At 36.1% G+C, this 21,920-nt stretch overlaps 1 protein-coding gene across 9 annotated transcripts in view; it reads left to right on the top strand.

The window, feature by feature from the left end:
* The window catches only part of DOP1A (DOP1 leucine zipper like protein A), a 67,870-nt gene that overhangs the window by 22,282 nt on the left and 23,668 nt on the right, over window positions 1–21,920 (top strand). For all 9 annotated transcript variants that reach the window (XR_014227619.1, XR_014227620.1, XR_014227621.1 and 6 more), the window contains 10 exons: window positions 410–519; window positions 2,724–2,832; window positions 4,531–4,651; window positions 5,369–5,488; window positions 8,341–8,455; window positions 9,338–9,571; window positions 12,481–13,105; window positions 16,155–16,429; window positions 17,097–17,249; window positions 21,188–21,288. Coding sequence is in view for 6 of the 9 variants with exons in the window: in XM_082306495.1 (XP_082162621.1) it covers window positions 410–519; window positions 2,724–2,832; window positions 4,531–4,651; window positions 5,369–5,488; window positions 8,341–8,455; window positions 9,338–9,571; window positions 12,481–13,105; window positions 16,155–16,429; window positions 17,097–17,249; window positions 21,188–21,288 (1,963 nt within the window). In the remaining 3 variants the exon portion in view is untranslated. The remainder of the gene's footprint in view (window positions 1–409; window positions 520–2,723; window positions 2,833–4,530; window positions 4,652–5,368; window positions 5,489–8,340; window positions 8,456–9,337; window positions 9,572–12,480; window positions 13,106–16,154; window positions 16,430–17,096; window positions 17,250–21,187; window positions 21,289–21,920) is intronic.

Genomic DNA, 21,920 nt, shown 5'->3' with positions numbered 1-21,920 from the left:
GCCTGTTTTTGGTGATCATCTCTTTATATTTAAAACACTGAATTTTGTGTTCTCATAATAATATTAATATTGAAATATTTTTGTGGGACAGGTTTTTTTGAAGATACTCTAGTACTATGTGGTTCGTGCAGTGTTTGTGAACATTTGTTTCTTTTGTACAAGAAGTAATTTGGTTAATAATGTTGCATAAAATTAAAGTTTTTAATTTGTGTGCAAACTGCTTGCATGGAAGTATCACTTAGTTTCCTGTATTAAACTCTATAAAATCATCTTTCTCTTGCCAACATTACTTGGACTTCATCTTGGTAAGTTATCAGTGCTAGTGTGTTGATTTCTAGTTTAAAGAAATTGGCAAAATATTCTATTAAGAGACAAATACTTATTTCCCTTGTCTTCTGTTTGCTTGAAGGTTTTGATAACAATGGTGCCCTTATAGGACCCAGAAGTACAAGGCACAGCAATCCCGAGGAGCATGCCACTTACTATTTCAACACCTTCTCTAAGGAGATGCTAGTCCAGGTAGCTATATGATGTTTTATTGTGGCATATATCTTCATAAATGGTCAAAGTTGCTGTATCTTTATCTTTTGACTTGTCATTTCAGTGTGACCATGTAATTTCTGTCTTTCTGTGGTATTGTGTCCTACTCTTCTAAAACCCTCTCAGTGGAAAAATGAAGACATGGGGTAATGTGTTTCATTAGAATAACAGTATGATCAGGACAAATATTAGATTTCTCTCTCTCCTCTTCCACAATGAGTGTAGCATACAAGGAAGATATTTGGTTATGAGCCCAGCACACTGGAGCCTGTTCTTTCACAAAACAGAATTAGAGAATTCTCTTCTACTTCTGTAGGTACAGAAACTCCTCTGTGTCTTGAAGCAGAAAAATTTGATCAGATAGTACTCAGAAGGTCTGAGTAAGAAGGGTCTTCCTCCCCTCTAGGCAAGGGGAATGTCTTTTCTGCTGTCCATTGGCAGTCAGGAGTAGTTGAGCAAATTGGCAGTCAAACTATTTGACCCTTAAAGCCTTGCTAAGGGAGCTGAGATCACCTGGCCTCAAGAACCGTGCTCCTTCCCTCGCAGTAATGAAAAGTATACGGATGTCTTTTAAGATGCTGTGAGTCTGATCTTGAAATCAGGAAGACATTTTATCATTAAGGCAAATTGATAAGGTCAGGATTTTTCTGATGTTCAGTCAGAATTGTGGTGCTATATATGAGAGTGGGGATTCCCATATTAGTAGCTGACACAAGAATATTTAGCTCATCACAACTTAAAGGTGATATCCAGCACAGAGCTGGCACTTTCAGTTTTATCTGAAGGTAATGAGATCTGCTGTTCTACTGATGAGGAAGAGACCCCAGAATTCCAGTGCAGCAAGGACCTTGTTGGCACTCTCTCACCCTTCTCTTGTCACCCTTCTGCCTCCCGTGGAAGATGATTCAGAAATTATCCAAGTGTAGCGGAGAGGCCTGAATGAGATACAGTTTCACACGTACCTTCTATACAAAATGTGGTGAGCTTTTAGGAACATCTAGGCATTTGTTAATAGTTTATGGTCTTCCTTTTAAATCTGTCCATCTTTCTAGCTTAATCAGTGTCATTAAAGCTTTTCTGTCTGAAATGACTAAAAACAGTGAGAATTGATATAGTCCACTTGATTTTTTTTTTTTTTTTTTTTTTTTTTCTTCTCTCTCCTGGTAGCAGGCACTACTACAGTAGAATGGAGAGTGGCCATTTTTTATAACAGGGATAATTCACTTGTTTTTTGCTTTAAAATTTTGTATGGATATTAAAATCAGTGGCTTGCTCTACATAATACAAATTGCATATGCCTTCTAAAACCATTTGCTGTCTTTTGAAAGACTTCAAAAGCATTGCTTCTTTCTGCCTTCTTCCCTAGCAGTCTCTTTGTGTGTTGTTTTATCCAGTCCACCCCCATCTTATTCATTGATACAATGTACCGAAAATTCTGACCTTCTAAAGGCGTATTCAAGTACAGAAGATTTTTCTTTCAGGATACTGGATGATAATACTTGGTTTATAGCAGATAGCAAGGTCGAACCTGTTTTCCTGCCTCTCTTCTTTCCCATCTCTCTTCTTTCTCTTCTTTGTCCTGCTTTTTTAGAAGCTGTAAAAGAAACAAACTAGTTTCAACTCAGACAGCAAAGCCAGCCACAGAGAGAAAACTAAGCAAAATCTGTGGCAGTTTCATTGGGCTTTTTTTAATTCTGCATCTCATTCCCTAAACTGCTTCAGTATAGAAACTCAGTTTTCCCAATTGTTTTGAAGTTGTCATTGCTATCTAGTCAACTTAGTCAAGAAAGTTTTCTGCCACATAGGTCGGTATATCCTGGATGGACAGATTATTATTTATTAAACCCTTGATATCTACATGCTTTACCTTCTCAAACAATTTCTTCATCACTTTCCATGTCTTCTCTTTTATTCTTATTAAAATTTTGAGTTGATATCTGTTTATAATATTTTATTTTGACTTTAAGTATATACAAGTTGTCAAGTTCTGTTCCACAGAAATATTCTCATAGGCAAAGTTTAGAGAATACTTAAGCATGGAGAGAATGGACTGCAGTGAAATGAAATAGTGGTCTCCACTACTGAGAATTTTCCCTGTATATGCAGCTTTTATTGCATCTTTCTTTCAAAAACTGTTTTCTGGTTTTGTTTTTGTTTTCCCAATATGCTTTTGCTCTTTGTAGGCAATGGTTGGAATATTACAAGTTAATGGGCATGGAGAAGAAAGCACATTAATGCAAGACTTAAAGCCTTTTCGAATTCTTATCAGTTTGCTGGATAAACCTGAACTAGGTAATTTTCATATTACTGCATATTACTTCTAGTCTTTAGCTTGGTTTATATGGTTTTGCTTTGAGAATTTTTCTCTGTTGGTCAAATGGAAAAAGCTATATTCTTAGTACTGGCAGGTTAGCTAGATTTCTCAGATCTTACAAGCTAATAATTTAATGTATTCATTATATTTACCATTTACCAAATGCAATTTCTTCTACTTTCAATGCAGGAAATTGTAAGTTAAAGTCATAGAACTGACTGCATGATGGAAGAAATGTAGATTGGACCTTTTCCATTTCTTTAATCAAATAGTGACTTTCACTGTTTTAAATCTTAGCTGTTGCTTTTGGGAATAATCTTCTTTCTTCTAATATAAACCTAGAGATGAGAGATATTAACAAGAAAACAGGGTTGTTTTGGTTTTTTTAGAAGAATTTATCTAGAGGAAGCAAGTGGGGTTTTTTTTGATTTCTGGGTGGTTGGTTTGTTTGGGGTTTTTTTTTGTGTGCTTTTTTTATTTTTTCTTTCCCCTGTTTAAAGTGTTTAAATGCACTTTTTAGGTGAGTGCAGAGGAGTATGGGACAAAAGTAGATGAGGCAAAAGTATTTACAACAATTATGTGTTGGATATCTTGCCTTTTTCTTTGGAATAACAGTTTTGGAGGTGACTGAAAAAAAATCAAAATAATTTTTAAAGTCTATCCTAAGATTGGGGGCGGGATAACAAAAGCATAAAAATACAACAATTAAAGAGTACAACTTGAAGTGTTTAAGGCAGACCACAAAGAACAAAATATCTGACAAGAATTTGTCATCTTCCTGGTAATTTGTGATTTTGGGGGGTCAGTTTAAATTTTCAGAGGCAATGTGTATGTTCAGATTTCATGAAGTAAGCAGAGCTATGAGGATTCTTTCAGTAAACTGAGATGAAGCTAATAGGATTTCTACTTAAGTGAGCGCACTCTCCCTGAAGGCAGCTCAATGAGGCTAGGAGAAAGCAAGAAAAAAGCAAAGGATATTTCAAGCAGAATCACTTTGTGAACTCCTTTCAAAATAAGGTTGTGGGTTGGTTGTTTTGGTTTTTTTGTTTTTTGTTTTTTTTTCTTCAAACTCGAGATTTAGCTCAAATCTGAAGGAGGCACTATTTCAAAAAATATCCTACAGATGATATCTGGAATTAAAGGAAACCTGCCTCAAATTAAAAGGAAAGAAGATGCTCAAAATATTTTACCTTGTATTATGGAAGATGCTCAAATTAAAATATATTTTCCATATGATAACAGCATGAGCTAGCTTATGGGTGGATATTTGAAACAGTTTGGTTGAAAGCTACCTTTGATCAGGAATCCGTGTCGTCGCATTTACATGTTGCTGAGCTAATAATCCCTCAAAGAGGATGTGTTGGCGTGAACATGGGCTATACTGATGTGACTGCATAGCTTTTGAACTAGGTGTGTTTCTATCCAGCCGTCATTGTACACACATTGTATGGGAAAAGAACTCCGCTTGTGCTTTGTATACTCCCAGGCATTACAATTGCCTGTGTATTTCTGGAATGCAAAAAAACTTCTGAAATTGAGGTAGTTTATGAAATTAAACAGGAGAAACTTTATGGTTTCAGTAACCAAAGCTAGCTAATGATTTGGATAGTTTTCAGATGTGGATTGTTAGCGGTGCTGTAATGCGTAAGACTGTGATTGGTGGTATTTCTCCATAGGCCCTGCCATCCTAGAGGATGTATTGATTGAAGTGTTTCGAACATTGTATACACAGTGCAAAGCAGAACTGGAGCTTCAGGCAGAACCTTCTTTCAACAAAGATCACACACAGCTCAGCAGGTGAATAATAAGTATAATGTATTTTGTATTAAATAATATATCTTTTTGTTGCTGAAACTATGACTGTGAAGCCTGTGGGACTGTGACCTGATTTCTTCATGATACAGCATCCATTGAAATTAATTGCAACTTCTGTGTTCAATGCAAAGGTTTGAAGGGCTATAGCTTTTTTAAAATATTTAGCATATGCTTTATTCTTTATCCATGACAAAAAATGGTTGCTTGGTACAGCTGGAAGTCAGTATGTCAATGGTATAGATTAGTTGTGGCATTCTTTACATCTGTGTTCTTAAAAAAAAAAAAAAAAAAAAAAAAAAAAGTGGACTGATGAGCTTTCTTGCAGAGTAAAAATGAAGAGTGCTACAAGACAGCCAGCAAGGGGGATAAAGAGAGTTTCAAGATTTGAGTTTAGTATCTTAAAAGGTGGAGAGAAGAGGCAAGTTCAAAGCTGGGGAAGGAGAAACAACTGTAGGAATGATCATGGGAAAACAGATCTGCTAAAAATGTGGTTAGTAGGCAAATACTAAAGAAAGGATAGAGAAGAAATCTAGCAACTGTGAAAAGACATTGACATGAGGAGCCTGCCAATATACTGAGCCCTAGAGCAACAACCACTGTAAGGATCAGGGGAGGATAATTTGTCAGTGGGTAAACTGTAGTTACATAACTGGGAAATGAAGTCTAAAAATGTAAAATGTTCTTTTTATTTTCTTTCAGCAAACTGAGAGAAAACAAGAAAACAGCAGAATTGATTAAAACTGCCAATCTTCTCTTTAATTCCTTTGAGCCTTATTATATGTGGGATTACATTGCTCGTTGGTTTGAAGAATGTTGTAGGTAGGTTATAATACTTAATCTCTGTATGTGTAAAGTTGAAGATGACTTTTATTTTATAAGCTTTTCTTCTTCAAAGAACTTAGTCTGATGTGATCATTTAGTCTGTAAGTCTTTTTCTTACCCATCCCTTTAACGTTGATCTTTTGGCCAGTTTCAATCAGATGTGATTGGTGGTCTCAGCAATGTGACTTCTTACAAACTCAGTGTCTGGGTAAAATCAAGAGACAGAATTAGCTCCTCTGCTGAAGGGGAGACTCCAGAGTGATCTCAAAGCTAGTTTGTTTTGTTCTCTCTGTCCAGTACAGGATTACTCATTGGATGTCTAGCAAACCCATCAGCTTTACCAAGAGTGACTTGAGGAACGTGTTATCTTTTGCCCCGCTCTTTTAGGGAAGAAAAAGTGAGAGAGCCCTGTACATGGCAAGGAGGGCTGAAGGAAGGAGCATAGTAAATAACGGAGACCTGAAAATATTAACAGGAGGGAGGGGGACTAAGGGACCACAGGAGAGCAGGGGTTGTTGCTGTGGCAAGGGATAGATGATGCATGGATTTCACATGAAATTGGTAGAATTTTTTTTTTTTTTTCATTGCTTGTGGAATAGCATAATAATGTATTAAGATATCTGAACACTAAGTTGTCTATGAGCCAAGAGAGTGCTGTCGTAAGTGAAGAAAACTGTGTCTTGGGCTACATGAGGGGGAGCACGGTCAGCAGGTGAAAGGAAGTTGTTTTTCCTTTCACTTAGTGTTTCTAAGGTCACATGTGGAATATCGCATCCAGCTTTGGGCACACCGGTAACGGAGGAGTGTTGAGAAACTGCAGAGGCTCTAGTAGAGGACTGCTAAGATGATCAGAGTTGTAGGATACTGCATGGGAGGTTGAGGTAGGTGAGTTTGGTTTAGCCTGGCAAAGAGGGAGCTCAAATAGCAGCCTATGGCTTCCTGAAGGGCATTTACAAAGTTGATACATCCATACTTTTGGTAATGGCTGATGGTAAAACAAGGGACAGCAACAACAAGTGTTGGCTCAGGACTTCAGGTTGGACTTTTGGAAAAGCTTTGCTAGGAACATAGTGCAGCAGTGGAACAGGTTACACAGGAAGGCTGTGGAGCTTCCTTGGGAGATTTCCAGGACTCTGCTAGGCAAAACTGGATAAATTTATCTAGCGTTTTTAGCAGTCCTGCTCAGCGTGAGAGGTTGGACTAGATGTAATCCCTTCCAACATGTCTGTAACTTAATTTTGTGTATTGGGCTGAATTGCTAAAGTAAAGAAAGCAGTCTACAACCAACTAACAAGCAGGTGAGAATTTCTCTACATATAAATAGATGTTACTGTAAACATGGATACCAGGTTACCTTATTAATAAATAAATGGAATCTGGAGAATGTTTGGTTTTGTTTTGGTTTTTTTCCTACATGAGCTGCTGTGTTATGTAAGTTATTGTATTCCTGTTCAAAAAGATACACCATTAAGTGAAAACATAACCAGTTGATTTTATGCTGTGAATTTGTAAGTTATCTTTATATCATTTAGTCTGATTGCTAAATCACATTTATTTTTAAAGTGATTTAGATATCCCTCTGAATTTGTCTTAGGCTTTTTCTTATGATTTTCCCCCACCAAAAATTAAAAATAGGATTCCTTGTATCTCGGGTTTTCTCTTGTCTAAGTATTGCTCACTGCTATTGAGCCTTCTCTCAAAGCTATTTTTGATAAGGGCTCAGTGAGTTGAAGTCAAGTCATCCTTTATGAGGTATTACAGTTGAACAAATCTGTGAGTAATTTATGAAGTGGTACATCTTTCTGGGTAGGAGCACAGAATGTGAAAAAGAATTTGTGTTATGGCTTGCACAAAGGGACCATTTCACTGAACTGTAAAACAGGCTGCTAGTTTTATGAAGAGAATTATCTGTTGTTAGAGAGATACAGTAACCCAGTGGAGGTGTGGGTTAAGTAGTGTGCTACTTTTCAAACATAGGTTACTGACAGAATGCAATTTAAACATGATTTTTAAAATCTCTTAAAAATCTTTTGATAAATACTTACTGTCAGTGTTTCAGACTTGGTTTCTGTAATGCTTCTATTATTCCAAATAAATCCTTTTTTCAGTCCTAGCATACATGTTCATGAACCCTTCCAAAACAGAGCGAAAGGATTAGCATAACTAACTATTGCTGAAAATGTGACACTACCCTCACTACCACCCCCAGCAGAATAAATGAATTAGAGAAACAAAATATTATTCCTTTGTTCATATCCTTTGTTTATAATATTGTCAGATTGCAACATGATTTCACAGGGGATTTGTGTTCCTTCTTACTTCACTCAGCAATAAAACTCATGAGATTATGAATTCTTGTCAATAATAAAACAATGCGGTCTGAAGTTGAAGTGGACATTTAGAAGAGCTTGTTTTGTTTTCCTCTTGCATGCTTTAAAGCTTCATGGGTCTTTTATTCCACTTTTGATTGTCTTTATCTCAAGTGCTTAATGCCTTGGGTTTAGATTTCTTCAAAATTACTGTGCTTCCAGTAACACTATCCCTTAATTCTATTATTGGTTCTCATACTAATAAATATTGCTGTATATGTTGGAGTCACAAATGCAATTTTCTGTAGCCTGAATTTCCTTATTTTATGAATGAAGACTGATTTACAGTGAAAGGCTGGTTGCTGCTTTTTCTGAAAGCATGCAATGGGGCCAGATGAGCTACTTAACAGTAAAATGAGAGGTTGCTTATTTGTTTATAGGGATTATCCCTGATGTGTACAGCTTTGCATTAAGTTACAGAAACATGGTCAATGTAAGGGGGAGGGAAAAATATCGTGAAACCCTATTTGAATTTTGCAGGAGGACATTACATGCCAGACTTCAAACTGGGCCTGGAGGTGGTAGTGAGCCATCTGAGTTACCCCTGACAAATTTCTGCTTGTTAGTGGATTTTTTGTTGGATATAGTTTCTTTGGTAAGAATTGCTTTATTCGTTGCTACTACTGGGATTCTGTATATTTATAGTCTACAGAAGTACTGTAGCTGCTTTATTAATTGTTTTTCCTGAAAATATATTGCCATAAATTGGTAGATACCTTTAGAAGAAGTTTTGGTTTCATTTTATGATTCTTGGTAGACTGGTTGGATATAACCAAAGTGGGTTTTATGATGCTTATACCTGAAAATTTTTGTCTGTCTTTGATTTCTTTTCTCTAAAACTACACTGTATTTATTACAAGTGTAGTCTTTTGTAGTTTGATACGCTCGTTTAGATGTGCAGCTTTCTTTTAAGGCTCTTTTAAATGTCACGATAAGATGTATCTTCTTTTTCTGTTGGCATTGCTTAATGTAGCAAAGACTATTGGAACTGTTTTTCTATACCTGTCTTTCCTCAATTCTTTGCTTTCTCATTTCAAAGCCTACTAGAAGTATGAGAGTGCTGTGTCAGGTATGGCAATCAGCCTGTTTTCCCTTTAGTTCTTAAACTTGTTTATCATTCATTCTTAAACTTTTATATTAAGGTTATTAAAATAATAGTAGTAGCATTCTTTAGCCTTATTGTTATGTTTTGTAATGTGTTTGTTGTGTAATGAACTAGATGTAAAATTCTGAAAAAGAGCTAAATATATTTTTATTTGTTGGTTACCCAACTGTGAAGTTAATTTTGTAATTTTTTTTTTTTTTAAGTAAAGCATGTATTTCTTATTCTTGGATATTAAGATATTAATTTTCTTTTTTCCGTGTTCCATATGTTTAGAACCCAGTTAAGCAAGTGATAGGTACCACTGTTATAGAAAATAAGTTTCAGGGTGGAATTTGGTGTTACAGTTAATGAGTTTTACTATTACTTTGTTAGGAGACTTACATTGAAATACAGACAGAACACTTGCCTCAGCTGTTGCTCAGGATGATTTCTGCATTGACAAGCCATCTTCATACTTTGCACTTGTCCGAGCTTACTGATTCTCTCAGACTCTGCTCGAAGATCCTTAGTAAGGTTCAACCTCCGTTGCTATCTGCTGGTACAGATGGTATCCTGCAGCTTCCTAGTGGACACAGCAGCTCCATCAAAGAATGGGAAAATAAAAAGGTAATTGATTATGTTTTGCAGCATCTTGGAAAAACACTTTTTGTGTGGAAAGGAAAAGTGGGCTTTCTAAGTCTGTGCTGAACCACCCGTAAGTCTTTGATTAGATTTAGTTTAATATACAACAGTACATGTGAAACTTGGATCATCAAAAGAAATTATAATTGTGTGTTTCATTGTGATAAAAGGTCTTGATTTTTAAGGGTTTTTATCTAGATTTAAGGTTATACATGTATAAATCACTTCAGAATCAGCGCCTAAGCATGAGCTAATCAACTAAGGTTTGAAGCTGTAATGCACTTCAAGAGTCTGATTATGTAGAATAACTGGACTCGAAGAATTCTTTTTGGTTATGTATCAGGCATATGTAAATTCTCCGCTCACCCAGTTTATGTGCATCAGATTAATACCCATCAGTTATTTTACTGTCACTGTTAAGTTCTTAGAGTCCTTTAATAAAGAAATAGAAGAAACAAACCAGCCAGCAGCTCTTTCTCTCTCTTTCTCTTTTAACATTGTCTGGTTTGGTCTATGCAACCATGGCTCTGTAAGGTATGTTAAGTGACATGCCCCGAAATCCTTGTTCTCCAGCTGAAGAAACTAGAGGAACATCATAGAATAATTTAGGTTGGAAGTGACAGTCGCAGGTCACTGCTCAAAGCAGAGCTGATTTCCAACTCGTGCCATTCTTTTTCTTAAGACTGAGCAAATCCCATTCTCTGAGCTTTCTTTTCATTGGACTTACTCAGTACATCAATGTTTGTTTTCTACTAATGAGTGCAAACTTGGACACAGTATTCCAGATTGGGTCTTAAAACTGCTGAGCAGAGGGGACTAATCACTCCCCTTGAGTTGCTGGCTATACTTTTGCTAATACGGTCTTGTATGTGGTTGGCCCTCTTCGCCAGAAGTGTCCGCTGCAGGCTCATGTTCACCTTGTCCATTAGGACTCCATCTTTTATGCAGGATCCTATCCTTATTCTTTCTATCCAGCTGATACCTGCCTTTTTTGTTCTTTTGCCTTTTTTTTTTTTTTTTAATAAAGCCTGTTTTGATTGAATGATGTTGCCCTTTGAACCTTCAACAGCCTTTCAATTACAACCAACTTATATGTGGCCATGCCTTCTGTTAAAAGAGTGAAATTAATTACCTATCTTTTATGTTGTATTTTATGATACAGGGTTACCCTTTATGTCTTTCCAAGCTTTTTAGTACATACTAACACAGGAGACAGTGAAAGCTATCTCAAACAAATTTTCATTTTCATTCTTACTCCATCTCTGGTAAAGCAAGATGTAATCCATCATATATAATGATGTCTCTGTTTTTATTTATTCATGAAAAAATTATTCAGATTTTTAGATTACACTCAAATTCTGTATTTAAGACTGCTAGTGATTAGGATGTCAGACGGCAAGACAACTTCTGGGCCTGTTAGATCTTGGGCAACATCTGCCATAGCTGGTAAGATAGCTAGATGAGAAGTATGTGGGCGTGTTCTTTACCTGCATTTACTCCCACTGATCCATGCATTTCTGTTTAAGTTGTTTCCTTATTGACCTCACAATCTCACCAGGAAACAGAGACTGTGCTACCAGTTACCGACAAGACTATGGGGGGTTAGAGCAGCCCCGAAAGTCCCTGTGGGTTCTTTTTGAGTAGAAATCATTCATCAGATTTGTGCGTATTCTGAACTGATGAGTTAAGGCTCACAATAAGTCATGAAGAACTGTTGTTGCTGGAGCAACTCTTCTTGCTTGTTTCTAGGAGATGATTTTTTTTTTTCTTTCAAGTTGCAAATGGTTAGTAGTTTTCAAATGAAAGTTTATTTCTTCTTTTATAATTATAACTTTGTATTTGAAAGAAATCCCTAACTTCCAAACCTCGGGATTGGCGTATAAAAAGAAAGATGGTACTTAGTTAAAGTTGTACCATATATACCTATATGAATTAAGATTCCATCCACATTTAATAGACAATTTCTTAAGTCAAAGAGCATACATTTTATTGAGAAATTGAACTGGCTTTAGTAATATAAATATGGAAGTGGGAAAAATGTTTTTTACATTATGAAAGATTTTATTCTTTATTTACAGCTCCACAGTTCACTTTTTTAAGGTGTTTTGACAACTTATAGTTGTAATGTTAAATGACACTGTTCCTGCCTTCCTAATAAGACAAAACTTTAATAGTTTTGGTTCTTCTACCTGGACAGTTCTTTGGTTCTTCTATATCTAGACAGTTATTAGGTTAAAATAATTTAATATTTAATGTGATTATTTACTTGTACAGTAGGAACTTCAAAAGCATGATCAGAGAAGTGTATACTTTTCCTGCTCTCTCAAGTCTTCCCATTCTTGGCTGACATCTCCTTTTTGTCTCCTTTGCCTGCAGGCATTTTTTAGTCCTTTATGACTGCAGCAGTTTCTGATTAACAGATAAATATCTTGTCCTTTTGTAGAACACGCTAAAATCTAAAGTATTAAAAGAATCTTGCTAGCTAAAGTGACCATAAGCAACATAGTTCAATGTCCTGCTTCCTGCTGGAAGTGAGGGGTTTTCTTTGATGTATGAATGTTTTGGTTTATGATGCTGTATAAATTAATAATATCCGTGCTTATGTCTATTTTTATGAAAGAATGTTGAAATGCATGATTATGATATGAAGAAAATGTTAAAAGTAATAATATTTAAAGTATTTTACTTGATAAACCATGCTTTTTTTTATAGTTTATAGGTCTGGCAAGCTTACTGAAACACCAAACATCATTTTGCATAAAATGTATTTATATAAATAGATTTAAAACTGTGGAATAAAATTGTTGCTTTCAAATGGAGAAGCAAATAAATATTTTCTCACTAGGACCTAAATAACCCATTTTGAACAATCATTAAACTTTCATCTCACTCAGGTGCCGTCAGTTTCACTTGAAAATCCTAATGATGTGTTTGAAGATGGTGAAAATCCTCCAAGCAGTCGATCGTCAGAAAGTGGATTCACTGAGTTTGTACAATACCAGGCAGATACAACTGATGACATTGATAGAGCACTGAATGAAGGTCACAGTGCGCCTGGCATTCCTATTATTGGTAGCACATCCTCAGAGACTGAGACAGCATCAACTGTGGGATCTGAGGAAACCATTGTACAGCCTCCTTCCATAATGACACAGGGGACAGCAACTCGAAGTGGGAAAACGATCCAAAAGACTGCAATGCAGTGCTGTTTGGAGTATGTCCAACAGTTTTTAACCAGATTTATCAACCTGTATATCATTCAGAGTAATTCCTTGTCTCAGCCCTTAGGGGCAGAGCTTCCAGTAGACCCCACTAGAGAGCAAGGACAGACCACAAAATGGGACAGAGAATCACAAGTTGATGCCAAGGTGAAGAAAACAAATAAGAAAAAAACACCGAAAGAATACCTTCCTGCCTTTATTGCTGCTTGTCAGCTGTATCTTGAATGTTCGAGCTTTCCCATTTATATTGCTGAAGGAAACCGTACTTCGGAATTACATCCTGGGAAGCCTGAAGTTGGTAAGCTGCACTCTTTGTTCTTTGCTTTTAAAATGGTTGGTTTAGTTGTTTTTTGGTTTTTTTGTTTGTTTGTTTGTTTGTTTAAATTGAAAGTAATAGTATGCATGCTTTGTGGCTGTTGCTGTTTGCTGTTCCTCTCAGAAATGTAAGTCTCCTTCTGTATCAATTGGTTTGCTTTTTGGAAACTAAACTATTTTTTCATAAATTTTAAGAATATTGCTGGCATGGGTTTTGGCAGTAATTAATATTGGGGTGACAAATATAAATTTTGCAAACTGAAGCCTGAGAGTAGAATCTAGATTTTCAGATGTTTATCTTTACTGTATGGTTCCATGGTGTTTTCTTTGTCATGTTTTCTAATAGTTAGAGCTGACATCGAGTATGTTTTTAGCTTCATTTTTGCAATTTTGGATTGATGTGCACATTGATCACTTTGTGCAATGCATGGAAATTATAAGCTTCTGTCCAATAAAAATCATACCAGATAAGAAATTAATTAATTTTACTTTGCTCCTGTTAAAGGAACGGTTCTTGCAAACAATTCTTCTAGCTACAGTTGCATTAGAAAACAACATAAAAATGGTGGGGTTTCTGAAGTGTATAGATACAGATACAGAAACGGGATTAAAATGTTGGCAGTTCTGGATTACTGGAAAATGTGACATTTTACATAGACAATCCTTTTTACAGTTTGTAAATTCTTCAGTTGCAGTTCTAATTCTGGTTCCACTTCTGGTCTGTAGCTTGAGAGTTGCTGCCTTAAAATGATATCATGGTGGATATGCTTTGAGCATGCAGAAATAGTTACAGTAATTTTGGCTACTGTCACAGTTGTCTTCTGTGATTTTAGTTTTTCTAGGAAACGTCATTGTTGCAGCTTTTCGTTCTTATCCACAACTTTCAAAATCTATTAAAGGCTAAGCACTGGGCACTGCTGGGAGATGAATAAGTTTTTGGCTTTTGGGAACAACCATGTTTAAATTAACCTGACTGCTTCTTCTATTCCTGTAGTCTTTAAGATGCGTTGACATTATACAGCCAGGAGCAGAGCATCTTTGACTTTGTGAGATCTAGACAGATATTAATGTCAGTTGAAGGCGACTTGGTTACAGCTGTTTATTCATTAAGGGTAGTGCAATGCTAAAGGTGTACTACCTTTTGTAAAAGATCTAGCACAGGACATTTCTGCTTCTGTAGCATGACCTCAAAAATGTGATTTATTTATTTATTTCCAGACACTAGCAGCCTACAAATGAGTGTTGTGGCAGAAGACTAAAAATATTTTTAAAAATCAGCTGTTTACTTGTTGCTTTTCTGTGGATATAACACTTTTGATTATTGCTGCCTTGTAAATTCTAAAGCAGAAAGCCTGTAGAGCTTGAGTAGTATGTGCCTTATATGAAGGCAGTGATTCTGGGAATCCTTTTCACTTTGTTAAATGTCTTGGATTTGCATTGCTTGTTCATCACCTGAACTTTCCCATTTGTGAGGTTGCATTTGCAGTCTATTAAACAGCGTGACTTTGAGGAATAAGCATAAATTGTAGGTGGTTGAAATCAACGGGAGGGATTTTGTTTCAGATGCAAACATCTGTTGTACAGAATGGCAGGGCGGATGGGAATAGTGATGGCAATGGGGATGCATAGCTGTCCCGAGGGTCCTGCTTCCCATAACAGAGAATGCCAGTGGAACAGAGAATGGGAGAAGGTGGTTACCGTAATTCACACACTAGCCTTTTCTTCATCTATTGATATGTTTTTGTACTGCAGAAGAGGCTGTTTTTATTGAAGGGGTCCTCCATTTGGAACATGTTTTTGACGGGTTGCATTAGTGATGTGACCCAATTGCCTTTAATCAACGGTGACAGTCGTCAGTCTATTTGAAGGAGCCAAATTAATGTGATATTAATAGAACATAATTGTTCTTAATTTTTGCGGTATGCTTAATTTCTCAGATAAATGCATGCTATTTTTAATTAAAGAAATTAAAAGGGCAACTGAGTTAAGCTCAGAATAATGTTTATATCTGTAAACTCTAGAACATTATGTGGAATTGTTAGGTATATTTAGGCTCCAATTTATATTGCAAAATTAACTATTGTGGATATAAATTAGAAATTGCATTGTCCTTCCCTTAATTCTAAAGAGTTGCTGTATTTGTGCCTATTAAATAACGCTTCTTCACTTGTGTCTGATTCTAGAAGCATTTGCCTATTTTAGGAACACGATCAATAGAGTCCTTCTGAAGTTTTAAGAAAAATTATACCTCCAAAATAAAAGGGCGCATTATTCACTTGGAGAGTTGACTATGAACTTCAAAGACACTTGCATTATCAGGCCAGTGTATGGTATTCAGTGAGGGGATGGTAAGAAGGGGAAAACAACCGCCTACAGTCAAAGTAGAGTATGATCTAATAGGATCAAGTTTCTGCCACCCAAAACATCAATTTTCAGATACTTTTACTTTTAAAGTGTTGCCAGGAAAAGCTCTATATTTTTTTGTCAGTTTAAACTTGGTTTATATATATAAATGATATATGTAAATAATTCTGTACGTATATTATAATATCTATATAATATAACATATAACGTATATAATACTATTATATATATTTAAAATACTACAGAATTATTCCAGACTACGAGCTACAATGTTAAGACTTTATTGGTGGTCAAGAATTTCCTGAAGGAGGAAAGTGAATGAAAGGATGTGCAAACTACTAAACATCCAGTTTTGTCTAAAACATGAAATCATCTGGATGCATTTCCATAAAATTTGTTTTTCTCTTCCTTGGTCAGATTTTCCTATTTATTTTTGGTTACTAAATGTTTGAAATGATACAGTATTGCATTTTTAATTAGATTATTTTAAATATAGAGATACATCAAGAAATATCTTTCTCCTGAATACATTTTCCTAAAACCATGCAACAGGTAGGTTGAAATATGAAAGATAAAAGACAATTGTGCATATGGTTATGGGATATAAGAGGAAAAATTCATAATGTTTAAAATTTAAATTGATGTATCATCTGTGATTTTTATTTCAGACTGTGAACAAGTACAGCCTCCACTGTGGCTACAGACTTTAATGAATGCTTGCAAGCAAGCAAGCGATTTCAGTGTTCAGGGTGTTACTATTTCCCTTGTGATGGACTTGGTTGGATTGACTCAATCTGTTGCTCTCGTCACTGGAGAAAATCAAAACAGTGTGGAAACTGCTCAGCCTCTTAGCCCTAACCAGGGAAGAGTGGCTGTTGTCATCAGACCTCCTCTTACACAAGGCAATCTGAGATACATGGCTGAAAAGACAGATTTCTTCAAGGTACAATGCAGTATCTCATTGCTGTTTTCTTTACACTTGTTTTCCTGGCTGGTGAAGACTGACAGTCTTAGCCACTTTACCATTCTTGGTATGGTGAACCAAACTTTCTTGCTGAGTATTTTGATAACAATTGTAACCTGTGTTAGACTCTGAGTGAAAATACATAGTAAGTTTTCCCACTGTGATTGTCTTACTGACTGCTTGGGTGAAAAGCCTTGTTTGAATGAGTATTTTTAAAATATAAATAAAACCTGATTGAATAGCATCATTAACTAGCAAAGGTATGAAACGGAGATGTGCATAATGTAGGACTCTGGTAAACCACAGTCTCTGCATTTGTGTAATTTATGTAAGAAATCATTTACAAAAGATAATCAGCAGCAGGGTATATTATGTAGTTAATTATATTCCAATGAAAATTTATTTCTGGAGATGCCTGTGAGTTCTGACTCCTAACAGGAATTTTTTATGTAGCAAGTTATTGCAGTGTTTCAAACAGTTCCTTATGTTCATACAAACAAAAAAAGAACAGTTTTATAGATTGCCTCTTGTGTCATCAGATGTAATGTCTCCCATCACCGCATAGAGCTCAGCGTTACCTAGAGCAAAACAAGGCATGATACTCATTCACTTGTGCGTCTTGCAACTTTTATTTTCATGTACAAAGCATATAGCTTTAACTCTTTGGGACCAGTTGGGTGATGGAACTCCTCAGCATCATCAGAAGAGTGTGGAGCTCTTCTACCAGCTCCACAACCTCGTTCCATCTTCAAGCATTTGTGAAGATGTTATTAGTCAGCAGCTGACTCACAGAGACAAGGCAAGTTGTTCATATATTTACTAAAAGCTGAGTTAAGTATATAACTATTGAAATATATTTAGAAAAAGGACTTGGTACCTCAGAGGAGGGCATACATAACTTCAATATTGAAAAACTGTTGCCTTACATTGATTGTTTCAAACATTAAAAATACTCCTATCTTTTACTTGGATGCAGAACATCAGATTTGTCCACCCTCTGTCACTGCCACGCTCTCCTATATTCCCACGCTCAAGAAACCTTAACCTTACGTCTGCAGTAGTTGAGGACTGTTTTCATGATGTCTTGGTGTTTCACAAACCTATGAAAACTGTTTGTAATACGGTAGTAATTGAATATAGATTTTGTAGATTCCATTCCAGTTGTCCTAACCACTCTTCTTTCCCTGTATAGCTCCATCAAATTTAAGCACACTTTCTTTTGCTGAGTCCTAACCAACTGTAGTTCAGTCCTCTGGTGTGCTCCTTCCTATTTCACCTAATTCTTGCATCTTGTCTAATAATTTGTCCTAATATAGTATCTAGACTTTCTGCTTCCTTTCCTCACAGAACTTGGAGAAGGAGCACCAGCCAGGTTATTGTCATTGCCATGTCTCTGTTGCTTTTCTTGATAGTGGGGTTGGATTGCTTCTTTAAGAGAGTCATGTGTGGTCCCCTTTATCTTTCTATCCTTTTGCTTTCTCTTTTCTGTCTCTCTCAGCTGAGCTGTCCTTACTGCCTTTCTCTCTGTGTCACTGCCTTCTTTTTACAGTTTGAGATCTGTCTTCAATTCCTTTCCCTTTCAGTGAGACACATCCTTATGAGTCTGCCGCATTTGATATTATTAATTTGCTTCTTCAGCCTTAATTCCCTTTCTCTTCTAAGCAGCAGTGATTTTTTTTTTTTTTTTTTTTTTTTTGGTCTTTCTGACTATTTTTATGTATTATGTGATTCTGGCTCTTTTTGTAAGAGTTAATGTAAATATTAAGACCAAAGAGCGGCTTGTAATTAGTAAGATTGTATTTTATTTCCAGGTCCCAAGAGCTGTGCTATGTATTTTTGAGCTCCATCTTCTGACACTTGTCTCGGTTAATTATTTTCAGCTAAAGTGTTCCTGTGAGATTCTTTTCCCCTGTTGGGAAGCAGAGGAATTGCAATAACTAGATACTTCCGATGAAGAGCCTTCTGTACAATTCTTCTCCAATCTCATGCGGCCCCTCTGTTCTCTGGTTATTTGTCCTTAAAAGATTTGAATTCTGACTGTTTCTGCCATGTTTGCCAGTTCTAGAGGGCAACTAATAAACTGCTCTAAGAGTAATTGCCAGTTTTCTGTGCATCTGTGTCTTGGTGGGAAATGTGCTTGCCCACTCTGCTCTGACTGACGTGGCAGCTGGGCTGTGAGATGTCTGTGTATTTCTCTGCAGTACGCCGCTGAGGCTGCTCTTTTCTTGAAGATCTTTCCATCTTTGTTTCATGTCAAAAGCCATGGACTATAATTTGAGCAGAACCTCTCAAGTGATCAGAGAGCTGCTTCTTTGCCTCTGATAACGCTGTTTTGTTTCTTGTTATTACTTTGTCACTTGTCCTGTCTCCTGTTCTGCTAGCACAGGTTATAATGTTTGCTCATGACCCAGCTTGTTGGATTTCTCCTTCTTTATTGCTGCTCAAAGGTCTCTTACCTCACTGTTGGCTGTTTTCTAGAAGGGATCTTGGCTATCCTGTTGATTACTTCTGTTTTGCTGCCAGTTTAGCTAATGCAAGTGAAGTAATATTTTCAAAATCTTTTGAAGCTGGCAGATATTCAGATTGTTGGCAAACGGTATTTCTTTTAGATCTGTGATGAGTCTCTGTAGTTTCGTGCTAGACAACAGGGGCTTTTCAGCATTCAGCAACAGACTTATATAGGGGATTTATCTCTTATCAAAAGTTATGCTCTGCTTCCCAATACGTAAAGCACATGCTTAGCTTTTACTATTGTTAGAAGGTGTTCTACTTGCCATGACAGGTACTTTTTTTTTATTTTTCCCCTCCCCTAGAAATTTGTTTCAGATAGAGGCTGTCAATTTGACATTTGAGTTGAGGCCTTTGTAGTGCTTTAAATTTTAGATATATGAACTGTTTTCACAGCCCCAACGGAATGAATGATATGGAATTCCTTACATGCTCTGGCAACTCATGGTTATGTGACTTCAGAAGCAGTTACCTTCTTGCCTTTCTACCAGAGAGTAACCAGGTCAACAAAAGTGACCGTGAGCCAGTCTGTCCATCACTGCAGCTCACAGCTTGGCATATTGATAAAACTGCCTATGATTTATAGTTTCACTGATTAGGCTGGTCTGTGAACTGCTGTGACTCTGGATGTGGCACTCGCTCATTTCTGCCAACCTTACTGTGAAAACAGTAATTTCTTACATATTCCCAGCATGGATTGCAAGGGCTTACACGGAATCATCTGTATGTGTTTGAGAATTGTTTTTTTCACTCTTTATTCAGCAGATGTTAGAGAATTGTTTTGTATAACTATATGTTTTGCAGCAGCGTTGTGTGTGGTTTCTTTTTTTCCCTGTGAGAAGCATATTTTTTCTAAATACATGTGATTCTTGCTTTACTTTCCAGAATGCTGCTGTTTCTCTTGTTTTGTTTTTTTTTGGTTTGTTTTTTTTTTTTTTTTTTTTTTTTAAGTTTACATCTGATGTGGTCTGTCTTGCATCCTTTCTGTAATTTTCAGGTTTCATAGCTTTTACTTACAATTTTCGTTATTGTGGCAGATATTGGTAGTATTAGCTGTTGCAAAGCTTCTTAAGCTGTATGTTGTAAATTAAGTCTGGAAGTATGCCAGATTGTCACAGTGGTATTAACAGTTTTTAGTTTGGTCTCATTTTGATTAAAGGTAAATATACCTACTGTTCATTCCTTATAAGCATATATTTTAAGAAGAAATAAGTGAAAATCCTCATCCTCTTGTCTCTGCTTATCATCTAGTAATTTAGTTTAAGCCCTGATTGCATTTGAAAGTAATTTTGATGTTTTATTCAGTATAACTGTCCTCATTGCTGTGCTTTGTTTGTTCACCCCTACAACTGCTTAGTAGCTTCTTTGTCTCTTGGGTAAAGCTGTTTTTAATACATGTACCCATGTATTTGTATCATAGCATGGCATTTACTATTGTTTACAGCCTTGCTGGAATAAGTCTTTGCCTTGATCAGCCACAGTAAAGAGATAAAGGCATAAGAATTGTTACTTTGATACCATTTTCACCATTAAATATTCTGCATATTATTACTAGTCATTAGAAGTCCTTTGGACAGTAAGCATGTCGTATTTGTCCCAATAAAACTAAGTTCCAGAGCTAAATTTGGCACGATAGTGATGAACTCTATCTACATTGTATCTAGCTAGAAAATTCTTGTGTGTCTTTCTAGCCAACTTATTTTCATTCCCTTATTTCCATGGATACTGTGTTTAATCCCATCATTCCAGACACTCTCTCTAAAAATTTCTCTTCGTCTGCCTCTTCTCTCAGCCTCTGTATGCTTGAGTTTTCATATTGAAAAGCTTGCATGTTTCTTCCTGCTTTCTCTTCATAATCCCTTCTAGTGCCTTGATACCTATAGATAAACTCACTGAAAACAGCACAACTTGTGAGAGTACAATAAGTATTGTTCAAGCTATCACATTAAGTATTTAAAACTTTTTCAAGCTAAACTTTGAAACTAAGGCAGCCAAGATCAAGATGGGAGAGAATCCTTTCAAGCTGCTAAATTGTTCACAGAGACCTATTGTTGCCAATTACTGTTTTTAATGTTAGAAAATAGGATTTGAATGCATAGTCAAAAAAGTTTATTTTAATAATTTCATTATATCTTTTAAGATTCTGTATACATCTTTTTTTTTTTTTCCTACAGTTCTTATCAGAGACTGTTGTATTCTGATAGATCTAACTTATAATTTGGTCCACAGAAAGTAAGAATGGAAGCTCATGCGAAGTTTGCAGTGCTATGGCATCTCACCCGTGACCTTCATATTAACAAGTCTTCTTCCTTTGGCCGTACCTTTGACAGGTTGGTGATTGCAAGCATGATTCAGTTGAAATAAATTTTGCTTCAAAATCTTTAACTACATTATACTGGCAGCATACAGTGTTTAGAAGGTGGAGAACTACAGTGTGAGAGCAAGGAAGAAGGACAAGAAATGAATTCATGTTAGACAAAATTGTTTTCACAGTGATGATTATGTAAGCTGTAAATTTTTCTGGTAGCTGTAAAGAGTAGGACAGGAATGGTCACATGATTCCTTGACTATAACTGTGATTAAAATATTTGTGTATATTGAACATAGTATCTGAGTTCTTGCTGTGATTTGGTAAAAACAAAAGCAGGAGAGAGAAGTCAACCCAGAAGTGAATTCCATGACAATGGAAAGTAACAGTAAAGCTAAGAAAACTTAAGGAAAAAAAAATTGCAAGTAAGCACTAAGATATGAAAGTTCTTTTGTTTAATCTGTGTGTTCTACATAAGGTGTCATTTACAGCAAGCAGCAGAGGATTTCTGTTTTGTTTTCTCGTATCAGACTACTTTCTTAGAAAAAACTGACAGATTCAGACTCTGAACTAGTCTTCCTCAGCTAGCACAAATGTTGTGGAAAAGTGCTTATTTAAATTTCCTAATGTATACTTAGCTGTAGGAAGTGGAGT

Source organism: Platalea leucorodia (genome assembly GCF_965183815.1).
Source record: "Platalea leucorodia genome assembly, chromosome: 3".
Taxonomy (NCBI): Eukaryota; Metazoa; Chordata; class Aves; order Pelecaniformes; family Threskiornithidae; genus Platalea; species Platalea leucorodia.
Note: the sequence above shows the minus strand (reverse complement) of the source record. Positions and strands in the feature narration are given on the sequence as shown.